This window comes from Vicugna pacos, chromosome 19 (assembly GCF_048564905.1).
Source record: "Vicugna pacos chromosome 19, VicPac4, whole genome shotgun sequence".
Lineage (NCBI taxonomy): Eukaryota > Metazoa > Chordata > Mammalia > Artiodactyla > Camelidae > Vicugna > Vicugna pacos.
The window spans coordinates 5,471,930-5,495,500 of record NC_133005.1 but is presented as its reverse complement, the minus strand read 5'-3'; the positions used below and the strand labels follow the sequence as shown (position 1 = coordinate 5,495,500).

The window sequence follows — 23,571 nt, the reverse complement described above, 5'->3', positions numbered from 1 at the left end:
AGATTTTCATTAAATGTTTAAATCAAAATTATTTGTATTAAGAATATAGAACTCACATTTTCACCAGACTCCTACAGTTAGTGTATCTTTGCTCACAAGTTGAAAGAATATGAGGGTTGAACTAAAAAGAAAATTTTTTTAATGTCCATCAACAGATGACTAGATAAAGAAGCATTCGTGCATTTATACAATGGAATACTACTCAGCCATAAAAAAGACTAAAATAATGCCATTTACGGCAACATGGATGGACCTGGAGATTGTCATTCTAAGTGAAGTAAGCCAGAAAGAGAAAAAAAAATACCATATGATATCATTCATATATGGACTCTAAACAAAGGAAAAAGAAGACACTAATGAACTATCTACAAAACAGAAAAAGACTCACAGACATAGTAAACAAACTTACGGTTACCAGGGTTGGGGGAAGTGGGTGGGAAGGAATAAATTGGAAGCTCAAGATTTGCAAATATTAACTACTACATATGAAATAGATAAACAATAAGTTTCTTCTGTATAGCACAGTGAACTATATTCAATACCTTGTAGTAACCGATAATAAAAAAGAATATGAAAATGAATATATATATATGTATACGTATGACTGAACTATTATGCTGTACCTCAGAAATTGACACAACACTGTAAACTGACAATACTTCAATTAAAAAATATTTTTAAATGACTTAAAATTCTCAGAGTTCTTTCAACAACGTCTTCCTGATGCAATAAATTACAGCTAAAGTGACTTTAGCAATGGTGGACCATTTGAGATACCATTTATGTGTAAAAGAGACATAAAAAAGTCCAAAGATTTTCTTTGAAAAATCTTTGGACCCCCCCTGGGGTCCAGTAGCTGTTATGAAAGCAGAGGAGTGGTAGTCACCTCCCCATTGGCCGAGGACTCACCCAGATGTCTGGCTTTCACATAAAAGACAGGAAGCAGCGAAGTCAGCCTCCACTTCCACTCAAAGGGCGAAAGCAAAAACAGCAAAAAAGGAAGATGGCAAGCCGGTGGTTACTCTTCCTCCCAGGGCTTGTAGCGGTGTGTGCCGTGCACGGGATATTTATGGACAGACTTGCCTCCAAGAAGCTGTGTGCAGATGACGAGTGTGTCTGTAAGGACTTTTTTATGCCTTTCATTACCTTTCTATTATATAATTGGAAAAAATGTCCACTAAGAGCATAGAATCTGATTGTACTTTGAGCTGAATCTTCTCTAATGTGTATGAGATTAGCATCATTTCTCCTGGTCTGTGCCTTTTGTATATCACAATGAAGAATTTACTTGGCTAAGATTCTGATGGATGCAGCTTTAATACCTTATCTTACTCTCCTGGAATTGAACCTGAGCTGGGAGGCGTTAGTCCCTCTGATTACCTAGTGCTCTAATATGCTTTGCCTTTTTACTGTTATAAAATCCAGGAGCCAATACTTTTCTCTACTAGATATTTATTTCAATGTATTTTTCTTCCAGATACTATTTCTCTGGCCAGAGCTCAAGAAGATTACAATGCCCCAGACTGTAGATTCATTAATGTCAAAAAAGGGCAGCGAATCTATGTTTACTCAAAGCTGGTAAAAGAAAATGAAGCTGGAGAATTTTGGGCTGGCAGTGTAAGACAAGATAATTAAAAATATATACACAGCTTGACATATGTTGCTCTTAATTTTTCCCCTATTTCCTATCTTCTGTGCCGTTTAATGTTTAAAACTAGCCATTAAGAACAATGCAGCGGTTGTGGAGGCAAGTGCGAAAATTTGTGTGTATTTGCTTTTTATTGCATTTTGAGGAAACAAAGAAAATTTCATAACAAAACCAAATGTAGGTTGATTTGATGTCTTGGCAAGAAAAACTAGTCAAACACATGGGGGCTTGAATATCCCAAAGAGTCTGAACCTCATTCAAAAATATTCGAGTGGATTTGCCAAGTAAAAGGCATGTGTGCTGGCAGTCAGTCTACATTTCAATATTTTTAAGGAAACTTTAGCACCCTCTTTGATTCCAAAGAATCTGCTTTCTTATGTTAAAATATGCAGGGGTGGGCCCTGGGGAAGGATGAAGAAGAATTGATTTTCTGTCCTCAACTGCAGCCCCACAGATAGATTCTTGTCAAGAAGAATGAAATATTAAATTCACTCAGGTATCTGTTCATTTGAATTTTTAAAAACTGAAACAGTCCTTTGAAAGTCTTTTGAAATAACAGTGTCTATTCACTTAGGGAAAAAAAAAAGGTACAGACTTTTTTTTTATGGGTTCCAAAAAAGATTTCAGGCAGCTCACAGGACTGCATACAGTAAAGGAATGGTTGAGTAGTTAGACTAGTCAGAGAGGCCACAGAAGACATGATGCACAATTTCTGTGGGCTGACTTAATTGCCGTTAAGTGAACTTCAAATTTGGGTCTGAGCTCCCCCAGAATCCAGCCTGAAAGCAAGGCATTGGTGGTTATCCAATTCTCATGGACAGCAGAGAGGATGCCTGAGTGTTTCTGGAAGACTCACATCAGCTTTCTGTTACACTTCTGGGCACTCAGGTGTATGGCGATCAGCAGGAGGACGAGATGGGAACCGTGGGTTATTTCCCCCGCAACTTGGTCCAGGAGCAACATGTGTACCAGGAAGCCACCAAGGAAGTCCCCACCACGGTAAGCATCTCTGGGGACCAGAGGAGGACTCAGATCTTGGGGTGATGTTGATGTAGGAGGGTGTTAGAAATGCGTCATGCAATTTACAAGATGCATCAAGCAAAGCCCCCCCACTTCCAGTGGTGGCATCTCTGAGATTTGGGTTGTCGACTGAAATAAATCACACAATGTGAAAGTTAAGTTTTATTTGGGGCAAAATGAGGACTATTGCCCAGGAGACAGCATCCCAGAAAGTTCTGAGAAACTGTTGCAAAGAGGCAGGGGGAAAACTCAGTAGTACCTATGATTTCACTGAAGAGGGTACATGCTTTCAAGCACACACTTAGAGATAGGCTTGCTGCTGGTCACCGTTAATGGCGTTGGTGCTTTTCTAGATATGAGGAAGTGGGAGACTTGGGTCCATAAGTTTTTCTCCTGAAAATATCTGACGATCTGAAGATCTGCTCAGCCAGTTTTCCCAGAACACAGAGCGCCCCATTCCTGATCTCTGCCCTGAGCTGCTTTCAGGGAGTGTTGGAGGTCAGCAGCTTCGGTGTCTCGTGATTTAATCCAAGCAGAGTTAAATGGCAAGTGCCAACATGATACAATCCTTGTAGAGGCAGATGGCAAGCGCCAAGTTTTAGCTAGCAGGGGGAAGATTTATACCTACTGTCAACGTTGAAAGATTAGTGAACTTTCTCTACCAACCCCCTTTCGTTTTCAACACAAGTTATCGTGGAAAGGACTCCATGCCACAAAGAAAGAAACCAAAGTAGTATTAACTGACTTACTGATGGGTACACTTACTGACTTGGGCTGGGAAAAATATTAGCACCTGCATTAAATAAAATCAAAACATTCAGGAAAATTTTCGCATGCCTAATTTTTGTGGTAGATAGACTCTACTTATGTATAAAAAATAAATTATACTCATCCTAATGCTGTGGGGTCTTCTCAACCCAGAGAGAAATGGAAGATCCCCTTTGAGCTACTTGGCAAGGTGGTTGTTTTGAAGCAGTTCTCTGGGAGCTAATTACTGTGTGAAACAACTTACAAACATTGTCCAACCTACAGAAGTGTGACCCTCTTGTCATGGCATCTTAACATTGACCTTGAATGTATCAAATAACCATCAATTAAAAGTGTATTTGTGAACCTTCATTTTAAGTAGTTTTTGACTTAAAGTGATACTTAAGTCATACTCTTTTGGGTTCAACCTTTGCTTATTTTAAATCTCAATTTCCCTTTGATTATGATTGACGTATTATTTTAAATAAGAATCTACATCTGTTTTCTGGCCCTGCATGCTCGGCTCAATCTTTTTTTGCTTTTTTCTTTTCCAGGATGTTGATTTCTTCTGCGAGTAAGAAGTCAGACAAATGGACAGATAGAAAGGAAACACCAAAAATAAAGAAAAAAGCAAAAACAATGAAAAAAATACTGTCCCTAATTTCTGAGTTTCATTTCAAGGGTTTGTTCTCTCACAGGAGGGCTGGGGCTTGGGGCTGGAGACCACAGGTAAAGGTGCGGGCTGGACTGGGGGGAGGGGACAACGAGAAGAGGGGAGGGGTCCCCTGATCTGGCGTTCCCACCGCCTGGAGCAGGGTGACGTTTGACTCAAGTGGGTGAATGAAAGCAGAGAATTATTTTTCAGCCTAGAGAATCTTCCCTGGAAGATGGTTCATTTGTAGTTATGTCTAAACAGTAATTCTTCCCAGTTCTTTGGATACCTGTATAAACTTGGTAGGCCATAGTTCTTTTCTGTGGATACGGTATTTTCTACTTTTTTGTCTCTTGGCCAGTTGGAATGTTATAATGTACTCAAAGGGGCTGCGTCATCAAGGAATATGCTAGGATTGTTGTTACTTTTAATATTTGATGCCTTTGGGATGCGAAGTTTTTGAGGGAGAAAAAGAGCTCTTTTTGAACAATGCCACTAAATTTAATCTGTCTAAATAATGTCTTACAAATTATTTCAGTTGAAGAATTTTACCTTCTACATGAACAATTTACCTTTCCTCAAGTTTTAAATAATTTTAAATTTAAATTTTAAGAAAACAATTTTAAAGTTAAATTAAATTTTAAATATTTAAAATTTTAAATAAGTTGTGGTGGGGCGCTTTATGAAATATTTGTGATGGAATAGTTTCTCCTTATTCTGTGCTGTCACTGGGTATTATTCAAGCTTCAAGTCAAAAGATAAAGTAAAAAAAAAAAAAAGTCTGTGAGTTGTTTTCCCTTCTTCTATCCCATCTTCAAATTTCTTCTTCCTGTGCCAATTCCCTCAGCCAAGGGTGATGTGTTAGGAAATCTGGTGAGGGGATATGGGTTTGGTGATCTTAAGGGACCCACAAGTTTTTCTACATTTAACTGGAAATCGGCTTTGGTTGCGTATTGCTAATGTAATTCTTTCGATGTAGTCTTGAGCTTTTGTTTGTTTGTTTACATGTAATTAAAATGCCTGTACTACACCCCCCTCCAAAATTCACAGTTTCTGAGTTCAAAAAAATTGTTTAAATAATCTCACCTTGAGGTGTAGAAAGTCTGGGAGGTGGGGGTCAGGAATGGGATTTGCTTCTTAGCTTTTTGGGATCTGGTCACCCCAAAAACATGAAGGGGGCAAAGTGGAGCCTTGGATCCCAGAGCCATTTTCCAGCCATGCCGACTGTCATTTTGGATGAATCCTTTTGCCAAACTCTTATGGAGGTTAGTCAAGTAAAATGGTACCCCTCCAAAAAAAAACTCCCCAAACTCAAACCCATCTGTTTCTCTTGTTCTGTCCCATAAAAAGTTTTCAGGCCTCATCCAGGGCTCTTGGCACAATTTTAAGGTAAGAGGCATTTATCCTGCCTCTTTCTATCTGCCTCTTACTTGCTGGCCTCCCCATTCCAGACACCCCATCACCCCTCCAGCACCCCCACTGTGCCCTCAGTCTGCCCAAATCCGCCATCTGTCCAGCCTCAGGCATCCAGCCTCACCTGCTAGGCACAGGGCTTCCAGCCGGGTCCCTCCTGGCCCAGATCAGCTCCCACCCACAGGACGTGTCTCACCCAGGAGTTCTGAGATCGTCAGTTGAGTTAAATTTCCTGGGGGGGCTTATCTGCATGAAAAGAACAAAAACACCTGCAGAAATTTTAAACACCACCTAGACTCTGGGAATGCAAAATGCTGTTCCTGGGCCAGCATGGAGTGAGGACCTCACCTGGGAGCTGGTTAGAATGCAGAATCTCAGCGCCCACTACAGACCTTCTGAATCAAAATCTGCATCTTTGTTTTTAAACTGAAGTATAGTCAATTAGAATGTGTCAGTTTCTGGTGTACTGCACAATGTCCCTGGCATGCATATACATACATATATTCGTTTTCATGAAAGGTTATTACAAGATATTGAACATAGTTCCCTGTGCTATACAAAAGAAACATTTTTTAAAAAATTATTTTTATATATAGTGGCTAACATTTGTAAATCTCAAACTCCCAAATTTATCCCCTCCCACCCCCTTCCCCCTGTTAACCATGAGATTGTTTACTATGTCTGCAAGTCTGTTTTTGTTTTATAGGTAAGTTCATAGTGTCCTTTTTTTTTTTAGATTCCAAATATGAGTGATATAATATGGTATTTTTCTTTCTCTTTCTGGCTTACTTCACTTAGAATGATGATATCTGGGTCCATCCATGTTGCTTCAAATGGCATTATTCTCTCTTTTTTATGGCTGTGTAGTATTCCATTGCATAAATATACCACTTCTTCTTTATCCAGTCATCTGTTGATGGACATTTAGGCTGTTCCCATGTCTTGGCTATTGTAAATAGTGCTACTATGAACATTGGGGTGCAGGTGTCTTTTTGAATTACAGTTCCCTCTGGATATATCCAGGAGTGGAACTGCTGGATCATATGGTGAGTCTATTTTTAGTTTTTTGTCCATATTGTTTTCCACAGTGGCTGCACCAAACTGCATTCCCACCAGCAGTGTAGGAGGGTTCTCTTTTCTCCACACCCTCTCCAGCATTTATAAAATCTGCAACTTAACCAGACCCTCTGAAATTCAAGGACACCTTGTAGGAAGGGAAAAACTTCCTTCTACCCTTCTAGTCTCTGTGAATGGACCTAAGAATTAAACTGATGCAAGACAGATTAACAGGAGCAAAGCATTCACAAGCATACACAGGCTTCCTCCCTCTCTCACCCTCCTGCATCCTCAAAGAATGTAGCAAATGGCAGGAGGGCATCAGCCCGCCTTGCTCTCTGATGCCCAGACAATAGCGATGCCACTTGATTTCTGTCGCTCCTTCTGAGTGCTTGCAATTGTGGCGTATCCTTAGGATGATGAGTAAGTAAGTGGCTGGAGGTCTTATGGAGTAAATCCCTTGCAGTCCTGCAGAAACTGTTAACGTTGACCTAATTAATGAGACTGTAGATCTGCAAGGCATCTCGTTTTCAGAGCACAGGCCTTAGAGTTCCCTTTCTTGGCAATTTCCCTGGAACATTCAGCAAATGGCAAGAAAAGGGCAATTTAAGGCAGGGCTTTTAAATTGTTTTATTTATTGAAATATAGTTGATTTACAATGTGTAAATTTCTGGTGTACAGCATAGTGATTCAGTTATACATATATATTCCTTTTCATATTCTTTTTCATTATAGGCCATTACAAGGTATTGAATATAGTTCCCTGGGCCATACAGTAGGACCTTGCTGTTTACCTATTTTATATACCGTGGTTAGTATCTGCAAATAGCTCAGTGGTAGAGTGCGTGCTTGGCGTGCATGAAGTCCGGGGTTCTTTTCCCCAGTGCCTCTGTTAAGGAAAAGAAACAAACAGTTTGGGCAAGAGAAGAGCAAGTTGAAGGCTTCCCCTGGGCCCCTCTTTCGGGTAGAGTGCATGCTTAGCATGACTAGGTTAGGTTCTAGTCCCAGTCCTGCCATTAAGAAAAAAGTCAAGGCAGGGCGTCCATTACCTGCTGAAGGCGCCGTGAGCACATCCCTGCCCACTGGGTAGCGTAGTCTGCTGTGACAGCATTCCTTTGTGTTAAAAGTCGTGCCTCTTGTTCAAGGGGCTGGTGGTTGGATGTGCTGCTTCCACTTTCTGCAAACCTGCAAGAGGTAAATCAGAATCCCATCACATATTAAGATTAGAGACCCCTCTTTTCGATTCCTGACCATGAATGCATCAGACTAGTCCTAGGAAGGGTTTTGTTTTGGTTTTCTCTGACTTGCTGTGTGAAATGGAGTAACCAATGTGACGGTCAGAATGGTCAGGACCTCCAGTCGACTTTCACCAGGACCATCCAGAAGATTGGGGTCCCCCCTCTCTCCCTGCCCCAACAGCTTTTGTGAAGACACAGTTGGTGTGAAAAATATTTGAGTCACTGTTGACTTTGTTCATTGCTCGCAGTGTGACTAAATTCAGGAGCGGTTTTGCTGCAGTCGAGTTTTAGAAAGCCCTCGCATATTTCATAGGCTTCGAAAACCTAGACTGAAGGTGTCGGCTGGCACTTTCAGCATCACGCACTCCTGAGCCTTGGTAAGTGTGGGCGTTTACTGCTTTCCATGTTTATTGGCTGCGCCCTCTTGGATCCAATTCCATGCAGGGAAATAGGAGGCGCATGTGTGTAGTATGAATGTATGCTTGTATTTTTGTTTGCTTTTTACATGTTGCCATCTATTTATTTGCATTAGCAATATACGTGACTTGCCCTCGTCAGTCTGATGCATTCATTTCCAACTATATTGCTCTAAATTACCAGTTATCAGCCAGTAATTGGTTTCTTTTTTTTTTATATTGAAGTACAGTCAATTACAATGTGTCGGTCTCTGGTGCACAGCACAATGTTCCAGTCATGCATATACATACATGTATTCATTTTCATATTTTTTTCGTTATAGGTTACTGTAAGATTTTGAACATAGTTCCCTGTGCTATACAAAAGAAATTTAAAAAAAAAACTATTTTTATATGTAGTGGCTAACGTTTGCAAATCTCAAACTCCCATATTTATCCCCTCCCACCCCCTTTCCCTGGTGACCATAAGATTGTTTACTGAGTCTGTGTCGTGCAGTATTTAAACAAATCTCTGGAGGGAGTGGGAGTTTCAGCCCTGAACAGAGAGAAGAAAGAGGAGGAAAGAGCAGGCTGATTGCTCCGACGATCAGCCTCATCTGTCTGAAGGGGTGAAAAAGACAGAGAAGAGGAAATCACAAAAACTCATAGTATTCCACGTTCTACCCTTGAAATACAATTTTTGTGACCTAAAGACCTTTCTGTGCTACGTTTTCTCAGATGTATCACCTACAAATACCCTGATGTACTAGTAATTTAATCAAGAAAATAATATATTGATCCACGTGCTTTGTGCAACCTACCCTGTAACCCATTATTAACAGAGACAGGGAATGCTCCCCAACCCGTGGTTTAAATATTTTTCTAAATGGAAATGACTTTTCTGTCACACGTGAGCAATTGTTTTAATCATTTTTCTCAAGAGTACGCTACGCTAAAGTCAGTGCATTTCTGGAGGTAAAAAATGAGGTTGTGTTGCTAATATCTTCCCTTCCTTCCTGCCTCTCATCCCTCACCCATACTTCTCCTCTTTGCTGCAGCGTGTGAATTTATTCCGGCCATATGAGTTCGTCGAGATGCGAATGTTCATTTGTTTGAGTAATCCTATGGCAAGATGAGGAGAAAAAAAAAAAAAAGTGCATGCCGGCTTTTAGATTTCTACAAACCGTAGTCACAAAACCTGAGTTGCCATCCCTGGATGGCATCTCCCTCCCTCTCTGACTCGCAGTCACTCAGCCCTTGTCTAAGCGATCCTGCCCCTTGTGACCAGCATGACTTAAGGGTGGAGTAAAATGCTCCTAGATCTTTCCCTGCACCTTCAGCTACTAATGTCAACGCCACCACAAATGGATCAGAAGACAAAGTTGAGTCTTGACTCCCCAGGACCGCAAGAGACACATTGGTTCCCGGAACCAGCCTCAGCCAGGCTCAGGGGACTGCGGATGGAGAACAGGTCCGCTGGATAGACTCGCGATGTTGGCCTTCCTGCAGGAAAAGGCAGGGAAGTGGTGGCGCCACTCTAGGTAATACGAGTTCCCAAACCCCACTGTTACCTGAAGCAGACAGATAGATGATCATGGGGGAAAGGAACCAACTTTTTTTGAGCAGAACTGTAAACCAGTGTCTTAGACGAGGTTCCCCAGAAGCAGATCCTGAGAAGAGGTCTTACATGCAGTGATTTATGGAAGAATGACTCCCAGGGGAAGCAGGCGAGGGTGAGGGGGCAGTAGGAAAGGGGTGGGGCTCAGCAAGGAGCAACCCCAGGTAAGGCTTTGCAGCCCTGGCTCCTTCCTCGTCCCACCCAGGCCTCAGTGCTGGAAGTTACACCCCAGAGGCCATCGGGACCCACTCGAGGAAGCTGAGTATTCTTCTGGCCCATCATTGTGGCCCAGACATTGACTAAGGGTTGCAGAAGGGGACCATCGTTTCCAGGCAGTTGTGGCTTTCTTTGTAGGTGGACAAGGGGGACAGAGGAGGCTGCAGCTGCCCAGGTGCTTGGCACCCCTGCAACGGCCTCCAGGGGTATCTGGGGGGGCCCGACCTTGTCTGCTGTAGCCCACGCTCTGCACAACGTGCGTCATTTCATTTCATCCTCACAGCATCCTGTCTCTGCCACATTCTTTGTGGGCATGAGGCGGCTAACATAGTCTCAGACTTCCTCCTCAGTCTGCTTCCCTGGACCGGGAACTTTCTGAGGCACAAGTTAGTGAGAGACTTTGGTGGGACCAGGGTGACATCCAGTGGTGAGCTTGGGACCTAGCACACAGAGAGATGTCCTCACGCCAGGCTGCAAGCATCCTTCACAGCAGCATTTAGCATCAGCAATATCAGGGCTGCCTCCCGAGACGGACTCTGCTGCACACGCCACCCCTCCCTCCATCACACACAGTCTTAAAATCTGCTTGTCACAGGGCGAAGACCGGGGATTCATAAACCACCATTGCTGACCTTGTAATACATTCAGCTGATTAAAAAATGCACACGTTAGGGGAAAGCTGACTTTTCGCTTTAGACCCGTTGTGCCTGTTTGCCTTGGATGGGGAGCCTGCGGAGTTTATAGATTGTTTCAGCTGGCTAAATTCACTTAGGAAATGCAGCAAATGGCACCATGAACTCAGAGAGTAGGAGCTTCTGCAGAAAAAAATTAACAAAGCCCCCTACCCCCTCCAGGGTGTCATGGGGGTGGCTGAAGACATGCGACTCGACACCCCAGGTCACTTTTTTTCCCCCAAGGCAAGAAAACTAATAAACATAGTGAAAGTTGTCACAGGCAGTAGATTTTAGTTTGTATTTTTTCCGTCAATATGGTTATTCTTTTTTTTTTTTTACTCTTATTTTTTATCGAAGTATAGTCGGTTTACTATGCTAGTTTCAGGTGTACAGCAGAGCGATTCAGTTATACATATACATACATACACACACGTATGTATTTTCAGTTTCCTTTCCATTACTGCTCATTCAAGAAATTGAATACAGTTCCCTGTGCTATACATTAGGTCCTGTCACTTATCTATTTTATATGTTAGTAGCGTGTATCTGATAAGCCCAGACTCCTGCTCTATCCCTCCCCCCACCCCTTTCCGCCTTGGTAACCACGGTTTGCTTTCTATGTCCGTGAGTCTGTTCCACATCTCTCTTTTATAAACTGCGGGAGGAGGGACCTGCACCAGGCCACCTGGCTTCAAGCCCACGAGCCGTCCACACCACCATGCTGGAATGTGATGAAAGAAAAGCCGTCTAGATTTCTACGTCATCTAACGGGGCGGTTCTCTACTGAGGGCGATTTTGACCACATCCCCCAGTCTTGGGGATATTTGGCAGTGTCTGAGGACAGTTGATTGTCTCCGCTGGAGGTGGGCACTGATGGCATCCAGTGGGTAGGGGCCAGAAACGCTGCGAAATGTTCTATAATGCACGAGACACACCCCAGCCAAGAGTAACCCAGACTCAAATGCCAAGTGTCCAGGTTGAGAAAGTCTACTCTAAGGGGTGATGTTAATCAGTAAATGAACTTTGAGAGAACAATTGTTCAGTGAGCAATCATCTGGCTGTGTGTTTCCCAAGCCCAGTCTGGGGTAAGGAACCGGTAGGTAGAGCTGGATACCTGAAAAACGTCTGTTTGGACACATCCGGACACACATCCCCGACACCTCCCAGCGCTGTGACACAGCCCACAGAGGCTCCATTCTGCAATCAGCCTGTTACAACTGACCATCGGCGATTCCCTGTCTCCAGGGTTTTAAACACGGTCCTCTCGCTTCAAGTCCTAGCTGTGCACACCCTGTTCCCCGAGGAACGTTTCACCAGACGCCCCTCAGCAGCTCCGGGAGGGCTCGGGGCTGGTGACAGGCTGACAGAGGATGGGGGCTGAAAGCTATTTGCATTTCTTCCAGCATCCATTCTCGGTCCTAGAGGACTAGGAGAATGCTTAATTGCTTTTCAAACAGCTATCATGTCTTCCTCGCTTTACAGCTTCTTCCAGAGGACGATTACAATGTCCCGTTATTTTTCAAGCAAAAACAGCGCTGCCCCACCCCCTCAGTGATGTACGCACTGTCGATTTCAGCAGCGCCGGCTGCCTTCACCTGACACGGATCTCTTTTCCCTTTATTTCCCCTCCTTTGCTGCTGACATCCTGTTTAACCATTCTCGGGAGGGCTTCCTAGGCACACAATTATATGTATAGAGTCTCTGTACATTTGTGGATACAATTAAAATTTAAACACTGCACATTTAGCCCAGTGTTGACACTTCTCATTCCTTAGAGGAAGAATTTACTTAAACATTAATAACTAAATGTGCCGTGTACTTTTCAGGGCACGCTTCAATTCCGAGAAGGGAAGAAAGATATTACACGGCTCGCATTTGTTCAAATCGTGGGTTTGTTTTTAAAAGATGTGTAATTAGATACCTAAAGCCGGATTTGAAATTGATTCCTTTATCTCATCGTGGAAACATGAATGAATGTAGACTTTTTTTAAGATTCTTTTTCCTTTTTTTAAATGGAGTTACTGGAAACTGAACCCAGGACCTCGTGCGTGTTAAACATGTGCTCTACCACTGAGCTATGACCACCCCAACGTAGACTTTTGGATGAAACCTAAATATCACCTTTGCTTGTTATGGTTCGTGAGCTTGAATGGGGCTGGTGTAATTTTTTTTGAAGTTGCTATTGCTTTAAGTTTAAAAGAAAGAAGACATTATTGCGCTTCCCTGTAAAAGCTCTTGCCCTCATGTGACATAGGACTGTGATTTTCAAAATGGACAATCTGAACAACAGGAAAGTAGAAGACAGCTAAAATGCACACTAGGGGTAGGAATTTGGGTCTGAGTACTGCAAATTCTACACCCCCATGTCTTCTCCTCTCCTGAGACTCCTGACAAGGGAGGGGCATCCAGAGGGCGAAAGAACCAAGTAAGTTGCAAATTATCAGCTTCTTTAACCACTAGGCAAACATCCAGAGATGCCCCCATCTGCTAATACAGGGTGTCGGTGCTATAGGCTGGATTGGAGAGTGTGGCTCAGGCTGGGACGCCTGCCGAAGGTTTCTGAGTCCCTTCTTTCTCGCGTCTGGGCCACCTGGGTCTGCGGCACAGGATGTAACTAGACACGTGCACACCTGGCTGACCCCACTCAAGTACAGATGGAGAAGCCCCAGCAGCAGAGAGGAAGGAGAGCAGGTGCTCTGGACACCTGAACCATGGCACCTGCATCTCTTGGCCTTACGGCCTTTTTGGTCACTCACTGGAGTGTGCGCTCCACTTTCAGGGCAGTCTGGAAGCACCAGAGGATGAGCATCTCCGGGGAGGACCCCTCACCCAAGGACGGATGAGGACTGATGTGCAGGATATCAGGACCCCACCCTTGGAGGGGATAACTCCTAGGTGTGTAGTCTACACTGGCTGCCAGAGGGTCCAGTGAAACTGAGGTCCAGGTGCCCACAGGGACAACTTCCTTGATAACAAGCCCTCCTTGGCCATCTTCTCCCCGCCTCCCTTTCCCATGCCCCTGTCATGATCCCTGGAATTGTTTCTACTCCTATCCTTGTTTCAGAGTCCATTTCTTGGGAAACCTAAACCAAGAAAGAAAGTATGGCTGGTTCTGTCCTTAACAGGCAGGCCCTCTGCAGGGAAGCTGGAAGCAAATTGAACATACGAAGCAGGCCTGGCGTGCAGGAGGTGAGAGGGAAGGGGTCGGCAGAGCTGTACGTCCCCCAAGCCCAGCGGGCCCCATGCACTAGTGGAACTTGGCCCAGTGAGCGTCTGACCACTCAGATGTGAAATTCCTTCTCCACTGGGGAAGAGATGGTGGGAGGCAGAGTGGTAGAAAGGTTGGGACTTCCCTCTCAGGTTCCTGTCCCATCCCACCCCCCAAAAAGAGAAAAGCCGAAATAAAAAATTCCCCTCCCAACAGCGCAGATGTCTCCCTGGCTAGTCCCACGTCGGAGCGGCGAGCATTCCAAACTGCCTGTGGTCACAGCTCCCTGCATGCGTCCGTCCCCGCAGGAAGACGGAATCGTATTTGACTCTATTCATATCCAGAGCCTCCTAAGTCATTCCCACACACCCATCGCTTCCCTGTTCATCATGGTAGGACTTACTATTCAAATAAGATAGCTCTTCAGTTCCTCCACTTTGTGGTATGAACAAGACTCAGAGCCATGAATACCTTGTAGTGTATGTAGCATTTGGAGTGTATTTTATTAAAAGGTAAGATTATGTTCAAGGCAAAGGTTAGGCAAACATTTGCTTAACACCTTGGCACTCAACAGGCAGGGAACATTTTCTCAAGTCGGGAAGCTGAACAAAATGGCTGCAAGGTTAAGAAAGGTCTTTACTTAAAGGTCAAACCAAAATATAATGGGAACGATAAAAACAGTTTGAAGTAGGCTTTTTTCCTCTAAAAAAAGGAGAGACGGGTTCTAGGTGGAGATTTGTTTCTCCTTTCAAAGTTTCAAAAGTTCATGTGTCAGTTTTAAAATACAATTATTCTCAAGAAACAAATGTATAAATTGAAGGGGTGCAGTTAAGGTGGTCCTCAGTGTAGCCTCAAATTTGAACAGGAGAAAAATTACCAACCTCCGTCTTCCAAGCGTGATCCAACTAAACGCCCTGCTCCTTCCTAACACCTGCTCCCCAGGAACCCCCATGTTCCAGATCGCCAGTCCGGGACCCCACTTCCCAAGGGGACAGCTGGATAGGGAGTAGAGCATCCATTCTTGAACCTGTTCTGGGCCAGAAACCCGACATCTCACAGGTACACCTAGCACAGCGCTTTTCTGCCAAAGGAAGGAATGCAAAGGCTGGAGGGTTGCTGGGGCGATTACCCAGGTTTGGGAAGCGCCTTAATTTTCCTCAAGTCTCACTTGTAGCAGGTCACCAACACTAGCATATTTGTCACATGGTCAAATGAATGAAGAAGAGGGGGTGTTGTTCGCTGTTTTCCTAAGCCTTTGGCCACGCTCTCCCATAGGAAGTCCCAGCACCTTTTCTCACGTTCACCTGATTTAACCAAACCCTCTCAGAAGCTTGCTGGACTTTTTGTTACATGGCATAAAAATGATGCTTTGATATATCTGGATTTAATGAATGGTTTTTCCTCTCTGAGATTTATGGTAGATCATTAGCTTTTCTAAGATTCACTGGCACTAGTTAAATTTTTGAAACACCGCTTCACTGGTTGGTAAATAGTCACTGCTCTGAACCTCTTTGAATGTCCTTTCGTTGCCACCCCCACCCCTCACAAGCCCCTCCCCTGGGATCTATCAGGACCTGTAACAGTTCCAAGTTTAATGTCCTCAGGACTCTGCTCCATCTGTGGATTATGTATGCGACACAGACGAATCACAATTTGTTAAGCTACTGAGCATTTGGTTACTTGCAGCCCAATGAATTCTTATCTGATAAGCATGCTCTGGCTGGGGCCATACTAGCGTCCATGTCATGGCCCTATCGTGGTCCCAGGACACAGCCACATTATGGTCCTGGCAGTAGCATCACCCACGCTCATTTGATCTCTCTGACAACTTTGGCGCGTGGTCGGAAAGAAGGAGACTGAGCCTTGACTGGAGGAGAGACCCATAAAAAGCAGAATCATGGAATAAGTCAGTACTTCAGGGTAATCAGAGATGGATAATTTGGACTTCCTCATTCTGAAGAAAAAGGAAAGCGGCCCATAAAGTGTACAAGCAGGATGAAAGGTTTATTAGAGAGAAAACTTTGGAAACTGCTGGGTGGTAATATTTCCAACCCAAGTTAATAACTTGCTGGAAACCCAAGAGGAAGGCATTTCGTCTTAGCTTTGCCATTAAGCATGATGCTGAAACTTTTGGCACATGATTCATAATCCTGAGAGCTCTGCAGATTTCATTGAAAAGTACTGAATAAAGCCTGACACCTCCCAAGGTGTCCCATAGCCTGGGATATGGAGAGATAAGGGGCTTTTTTCCAAGGTCAGACTCTAGGCAGCAGAGAGCACATGGATATGAGTAGATTAAAAAAGAGGCACACGCACACGTGCACACACACACACATACACACACACATGCACATACACACACACATACACACACATACACACACACAGACACATACACACATATACACACATATACACACGCACACACATTGTATTTTCCAGAGATGGCCCTGTCACCATGTCCCACCATCCCCCACACTCTTCTTACAATGGGCATAGACTCTCCTCCATCAAGATGTTCCTTCCCCTGCGTCCCAGTGGGCCTGTGACTGCAGTGAAAGTGGGCTATGCTACTCCCAAGACTAGGACATAAAAGGCAGTGCAGCTTTCACTGGCCTCTTCGGGATCCTTGCCCTGGGAATCCTGCCACCAGCCACATGGAAGGGCCACTGGAGATGTTCGGCCACAAGCCCAGCTGACAGCCTTGACCACCCATCATCAGTGTCAGCAGTGGCCGTGTGAATGAGTGAGGCTTCAGAAGTTCCCAGCTTCCAGCCTTCGAGCTGCTCCAGGGGGTGATGTGGAGCAGCGATGAGCTGTCCCCATTGAACACTTCCCAAACTGCACACCCATGGGCAAACCAAGTGTTGTTTTAAACCACTAAGCTTAGGAGAAGTTTGAGATGCAGCAACAGCTTGCCCGCCTTTCCCACCTGTGAGTGTAATGTTTACAAGCATTGCTCAGATGTCACTCATGACAGAGGCTGTGCCTGCAGAGACAAGGTCTACCAGATGCATGGGCTGGCCCAAGTGGAGCCATGAAGGCCAAGTTCTGGGTCTTAACCTAGCCTAATCTGCCATGAAGTCATTCCTCTTGGGAATGATTGGCAGAAATACTGGTCCAAGCCTTTTAATGGTCCTGGTTTTAGTTTCCCTGTTTGAGAAAAAATGAAAGATGAAAGTCAAGGGGTATTTGATAGAAACCACCAACTGATCCCCCAAATCTGTTTTGCCCTTCCTCTAGTAGCAAGTTCCTAAGTCTCAGCGGCACACAGACCCCTCAGAATAAAGACCCTGTTGCAGGATCTCGTGATGGCCCACCCCTCTCCCCCGGCCTCCGTCTAACCTCACTACAGCTGTGGAGACAGGTCCACGTACTCGTCCTCTTCATTGTTTTCTCCTGAAGGCCATATTCATTTTTCTTCTCTTCCTTTTTAATTGAAATAAAAATGTATATAACCTAAAATTCACCCTTTTGACCATTTTAAAGTGTATAAGTAAGGATTTTTTAAGTATAGTCACAATGTTGTGCAACCATAATTCCTATCTAATTCCAAAGGATATCAACATAAAAGAAACCCTGTGCTGCTTATTAAGCAGTAACTCTCCATTCTGCCCTGCCCCCAGCCTTTGGCAAATGCTAATCTACTTTATGTCTCTGTGGACTTGCTTATTCTGGACATTTTCTGTAAATAGAATTATATAACATGTAGCTCTTTTTTTTCTGGCTTTTCCACTTAATATTTTCATGGTTCATCCATCTTATAGCATATATTAGTATTTCTTTTATTGGCTGCATAATATTCCATTATATGGATATACCACATTTTGTTTATCTATTGATTAGTTAATGGACATTTATGTTGTTTCCACTTTGGGCCTATTATGAACAATGCTTGTATTCATGTGCAAATTTTTGTGGAATACATTTTCATTTCTCTTGGGTACAGACATAGGAGTGGAATTGCTGGGTCTTATAGTAATACTGTGATTAACTTTTTGAGAAAGAGCCCAAATGTTTTTCACAGTTAGCTGTATCAGTCTACTTTCCCAGCAGACACGTACCAAGTTCCAATTTCTCCTCGTCCCTTCCAACAGTTATTATAACTATTATTTTTGTATTTGTATGTGAAGGGACATTTCACTGCAGTTTTGACTTGCATTTCCCTCATAACTAACAATGTTCAGCATCTTTTCATGTGCTTATCTGCCATTTGTATCTCTTTTTTGAGAAATGACGATTCAAGCACTGTACTTGGTTTTTAATTGAGTTGTTTGTCTTTTTGTAGGGGTTCTTCCTAGATTCCTGTTTCTGGATCCTTAGCAGATAAATAATTGGTACATTTTCTCCCATTATGTAGGTTTTCTTTAAAGCTTTGTAGTAGTGTCTTCTGATGTATTAAAGTTTTCAATTTTAATGAGTCAAATATCTCTTTTCTTTGTGACTGCCTGTGCTTTGTTGTCATGCTTATGAAACTGTGACCTCATCCAGGGTCCTGAAGATTTATACCTGTTTCTGTGATGACAAAACAGATATTTCATGTTGCATCTTAGGCATTTTACTGTGTGACAACCCTGCTCGCACCCAACGTCTGGACTTTTAGATAAAGACCTGAGCTTAATTCCTACCGCAACTTCCCACTTTGTTTTCCCAGGGAAGCTTTTAAAATAGATACTTAGAGTTATTTGATAAAGCCATTATCTTCTATGTGCTGCAAAACTTACTGACTTATTATGTTTATTGTGTACTCTGCTTCCCCCAGTAGAATGTAAGCTCCCCCAGGGGAGGGATTGCTGTCTGTTTTATTCTAACTCTTAGCCATTTTAAGAAGATTGAAATTATACCAAATAGTTTTTTCTGGCTATAATGGCATGAAGGTAGAAATCAATAAAAGGAGGAAAGCTGGAAAATTCACAAATATGTGGAAATTAAAAAAAAAAAACGCTTCTGAACAACCAATCGGTCAAAGATGAAATCAAAAGGGAAATTTAAATAGTCTTGAAATCAATGAAAATGGAAATGCAACACACCAAACCTACGAGATGCCACAAAAGTGGTTCTAAGAGGGAATTTTATAGCAATAAATGTTAAAATTAAGAAAAAGGAAGATCTCAAACAACCCAACTTTAAATCTCAAGGAACTAGAAAAAGAGGAACAAATTAATTAAGCACAAAGTTAGCAGGAGGAAAAAAATATAACAAAGATCAGAGTAGAAATAAATGAAATAGAGATCTGAAAAACAACAGAAATTAAGAGCTGGTTTTTGAAAAGATTAGAAAAGGATAAACCTTTAGCTAGACTAACAAAGAAAAAAAGAGAGAAGACTGAAATAAATAAAATCATAAATGAAAGAAGAGACATTACAACTCATGCCATGGAAATGCAAAGAATCATAAGAAACCCCTGTGAACAATTACAGGCTCCCACATTGGACAGCCTGGAAGAAATGGATAGATTCCTAGAAACAAACAGCCTATCAAGCCTGCGTCAGGAGGAAATAGAAAATTGGGACACAGCAGTAAAAAGGTTAAATAAAAAGTAAAAAGATTGAATCAGTAATAAAAAACCTTCCGACAAAGACCAGCCCAGGACCAGATGATTTCACTGAGCCGTCTGTTTGAGTTCTACCAAACACTCAAAAGGAATTACTGCCAGTCCTTCTCAAACTCTTCCAAAAATTGAAGAGAAGGGAATACTCCCAAAGAGTGTTTTACAAAGAAAATACCAATAAAAGATGTAAGAGTAAACTAAATGCATAGCTTTCAGGAAGGGCAGGCAGGTGTAAGAGGACCGGGAGGTGGGGGGGTCTCCGGGGCAAGCCAGCTAACCCACGTGTTCTCTGAGTCTCCTCCCTTGCTCTCATCCCTGTTCTCAGCCTGTCTGCTTCGTCATTACTTCTCTGACTCTCCGTGTTCATGGCTCGTGGTGAAAATGTCAGGGCTTCAGAATTTACGCCCTGGGATCAAGTCTCCAGGGGGATTCGTGACATTGCTGCATTCCAGCTTCAGATTCTTACAAGAGAGACTATCTCACTGGCCCAGTTTGGCTTCACTGGGAAACTGGAACCCAAACATCCATGGCTGTCCAGCTGGGGGTGGTTATGGCTTTGCAGGCTGTAAACACAGCACACGCGGGGAACTGGAGAAACATTCCAAGGGGCAGCAGCGCATCCCTGCATATTACTTATGTGTCTGCATAATCAATATTGATGGCCCAGCTCAGCCCGGGCAACTTTCTATGCATTTTCCTGCAGTTTGCTTAGCTTATGGGTGATTTGTGGACTGCACAGTGATGAGAGAAGTCTGGTGATTTGTGGTTACAGCAAGGAAAGCTGTGTTTGCACATGTAAGCTGTGTCAATACAAGGCAGAGAAAGGCATGATTTAAATGGTGTTATGGAGGTAATTTTAGCATCTATTGATGTACTGAAGCAAAAAAAAACCTTTTGTCTTTAGAGGATAAGGAAGAGATTAAGTATAGTTTTCAAAAATTGATTTTTATAAACTCTAAGGATTGAAGTTTGTTTTTATTGCCTTTATTTCAAGGTTGGGAAGATAGAAAAATTTAGAGGAGTTCCGAGGCATGAGAGAAAGTCAGTCTTATGTGAGAAAATATGACTCTTGAAGACTGTCTTAGAGACAAAGAAGAAATCCATTTATTATGTATGTCATGAGTGGTTAACTCTAAGTTCAGGGGAAGGAAAGGAAGATTGCTGAAAAGTAAGAAGAAATAAATGAGGAGTGCGAGAAGCCTATTTGGCCCAATTTAGAAGAATGAAGGGAAGGAAAAAATCAATAGATTTATTCCTCGACTTCATCTGGAAGAAAAGTAAAAGTAACTACTGAAAATAGCCAGAAAGTTTTAAAAGAGAAAGAACATGAAGAATAGTGTGTTTCTCCTAATATAAAACAGGCTGGACAGCTATAAGAATTAAAGTCATGATGCATGAGTCCAAAACCTAACAAACAGACCAAGAAAGCAAAGTAATGAGCCCTGAAAGAGATCCTCGAATGTTAAACGTTTTCGAAATAGGATAAAGGAAATATCACAAATCAACCATGAAATGGTGTAAGGGGAAAGTTAGATCTGTGATTCATATGACAGGCTCAGATAACATTCAGCCAAAGGGAATGAATGGAAACAAAACAAAGGAAAGAAGTTAAGGCTTATCAGATGAGCTAGGAACAGAGTAGATGAAGCTTGGCTGAATTTGGATGGGAAATGACTTCCTTCTCTTCAAAGTAAGGGAAGACCTCACAATTGCTCACTACATGTCTGGTGGGAAAGTAGAAGGATACAGCTGACTGTGAAAAACATTTGGGCTCTTTCTCAAAAAGTTAATCACAGTATTACTATAAGACCCAGCAATTCCACTCCTATGTCTGTACCCAAGAGGTCACAAAGTGAGAGATGACTTTCACGGGAAGTAACTGTCTCCTAGGCAGGTCTGAACTGGCAGGGTCAGGACCATCAGGTTCTCAAAACTGTGTTTCTCACACTGCGATCAGGAGACCAGCTGATCTGAGATAATTGTTAAGGAAGAAAGAAAGGCAGGAAGGAAGCAAGGAATGGAGGGAGGGAGTGGGGGGGCAATTATTTTTTAATTAAAAAGAAATTTAGATTCTATCTTAGACAAACTCTATTAAAATCTCTGGCAATACAGTTCAGGACTCCATATATTTTCCCCCACAATTTAAACACAATATCAAAGTTTAAGAATTATTGACTTAAAAGAAGCACTGCTATGTAGACCAGAAGGAGAATGTTTTAACAGAGGTGCTAGAACGTTCTGTGGTCCCCCTCCTGTGGTGTCACAGGGGTGCCCACAGAAAGGTGCTGGTTTCTGGTCAAGGACAAGACAGGGTCCCTGAGTCTGGCCCCTCCACCCACCCCTCACAGCCCCTGTCTTTCAGTCTGGGTTCAGGGCAGGCGGCTGGAATCGACAGGTAAAAGGGCAAAAGAGATCTTTCTAGACAGTGTCTGGAAGGATCACTTGGAGGAAAAGTAAATCACCCATAAGCTAAGCAAGTTATAAGAATGTTTCCCAGATTGAGCAGGATTGTCAATACTGTCTACGCAGACACCTCAGTAGTATGCAGAGATGTGCTGGTGCCCTTTGGAGCGTTTTCCAGTCTTTTAGTAAGTTCTATATTAGATGTGCAAAAATTTTAAACGATGCAATTATTCTTACCTTTTTTTTGGAAAACAATGTTACTTTTTATAAAGATGTTATTTATGTTAATACACAATGGTTTTATTATTGCTATTTTAACACATAAAGAAATATTAAATTTTTGTTTTCAGTTTATAGTACTATAAATACTGATCCTCAATATTGGTCCTCAATAATTTTGGGATACAAAGTGGGTTCTACCAACAAAAGCCTCGAGAACTATTTAAGTGTGCAATTCAATACCACACGTCACCAGCAGATGGCACCAAGAACACGAGTTGCAGGTTCCCCTGCAAGGGCTTAAATTTGAGGTGTCAGGTCCTGCAACACACAGGTGATTTCCACCATTGACATAAGGAGTCCAGAATTTCGTACCTGAGCTGATGGTGAGGAGGGAGACAATAAAGAGAGGAAGACCATCTTCAAGTCTTAATAAAGTCCCAGGAGAACGTGTGATCATTCCTTCCTAGGGAAGGAAATAAGAAAACCAAAACAGAAGATGGTCCCAAAGTTGCAGAGGCGGGTGGGACAAGCACGTTTCAGGGGCACCACCTGCGTCGGCGAGCACTGCGCACCTGCGCCGGGTCTCAAGGCTGGAAAGCGTCTCTGGATTCCCAGGTGTTAAATGAGATCAGACTTTTGCCCGAAGGAAGTCCTTTCACTGCTCTGGTCGCACCTTACACAAACAGAAAGATTTCCTGCTGTGAACATCAAGTTACTGTGACACTGGGCCCCGTTAGCCCTGACGTCATCCTCCACGAACTCGATCTCTCTCGCCAAATTCACGCAAGTAGTTCCCTGCGTGTGTAATTCACAGTCCTGTAGCTACAGTTTACCTGGAGATGCCAGTTCTCCAGGATTGTGAAAAAGTACAGGATACTGTGTACATTCAGGTCGTTTGTTCCTTGGGACATCGGTTCTAAAACAGCCACACCCTTCCAAAGACGCAGTGCCCACCGCCTGGAAAATAACCACGATCACCGTCGCTCACTCTGTAAGGTCTGCCGTCCTAATCGCCCAGCCCCGCGAGCAATGCTCTAAAACGCTGATGCTTGCCCTCCGTGTCCTGCCGTCGGAGGCCCAGAGGTCAGCCACCCTCTGGCTGCCCGCTGCCCTGCAGTCCGCGCCGTGAGGCCGTCACGGTCCTGAGCTTCGGTTCTGGGGCAGAGCCGCGTCCTTCGCTGCCCTCTCTTCTCCGTTCCTGTTCTGCATCCGAGTCCCGCTCGCTGTGCTGGCTCAGGCTCACCGCTTTGTTCCTCCTGATCTTCATTTCTCTGCCTTCCTCAAGGGAATCCCTGAGACTTGTGCCGATGTAGTACCCCCGGCCTTGCTCCGGGAGACTCCTACCCACCACCGCCCTCCACCCACTGCCCTCCCTCCACCCACTGCCAGGCGAGAACAGCCAGTGGCTGCTGCTTCATCGGCAGAAGAGGAGCCTCATCTGGAGCCGGCATGTGCAGGAGAGGAGAGTTTAATTTCCTGTGCAGCTCATTGATCACAGTTCTGTATTCCC

The 23,571-nt window shown here is 43.5% G+C and overlaps 1 protein-coding gene across 2 annotated transcripts; it reads left to right on the top strand.

Annotated features, from left to right (window-relative positions):
• Positions 1 to 957: 957 nt before the first annotated feature.
• On the top strand, positions 958 to 4,055 carry OTOR (otoraplin). 2 transcript variants are annotated; one of them, XM_006206182.2, is made up of 4 exons: positions 958 to 1,118; positions 1,478 to 1,617; positions 2,537 to 2,647; positions 3,970 to 4,055. In XM_006206182.2, exons 1-4 carry the CDS (start codon positions 1,004 to 1,006, stop codon positions 3,991 to 3,993), a joined length of 390 nt encoding a protein of 129 aa, XP_006206244.2. In that variant the 5' UTR covers positions 958 to 1,003; the 3' UTR covers positions 3,994 to 4,055. The 2 variants fall into 2 exon arrangements, with proteins under 2 accessions (XP_006206244.2, XP_072799654.1); XM_072943553.1 differs by having other exon boundaries at positions 978 to 1,118; positions 1,478 to 1,578.
• The last annotated feature ends 19,516 nt before the right edge of the window (positions 4,056 to 23,571 follow it).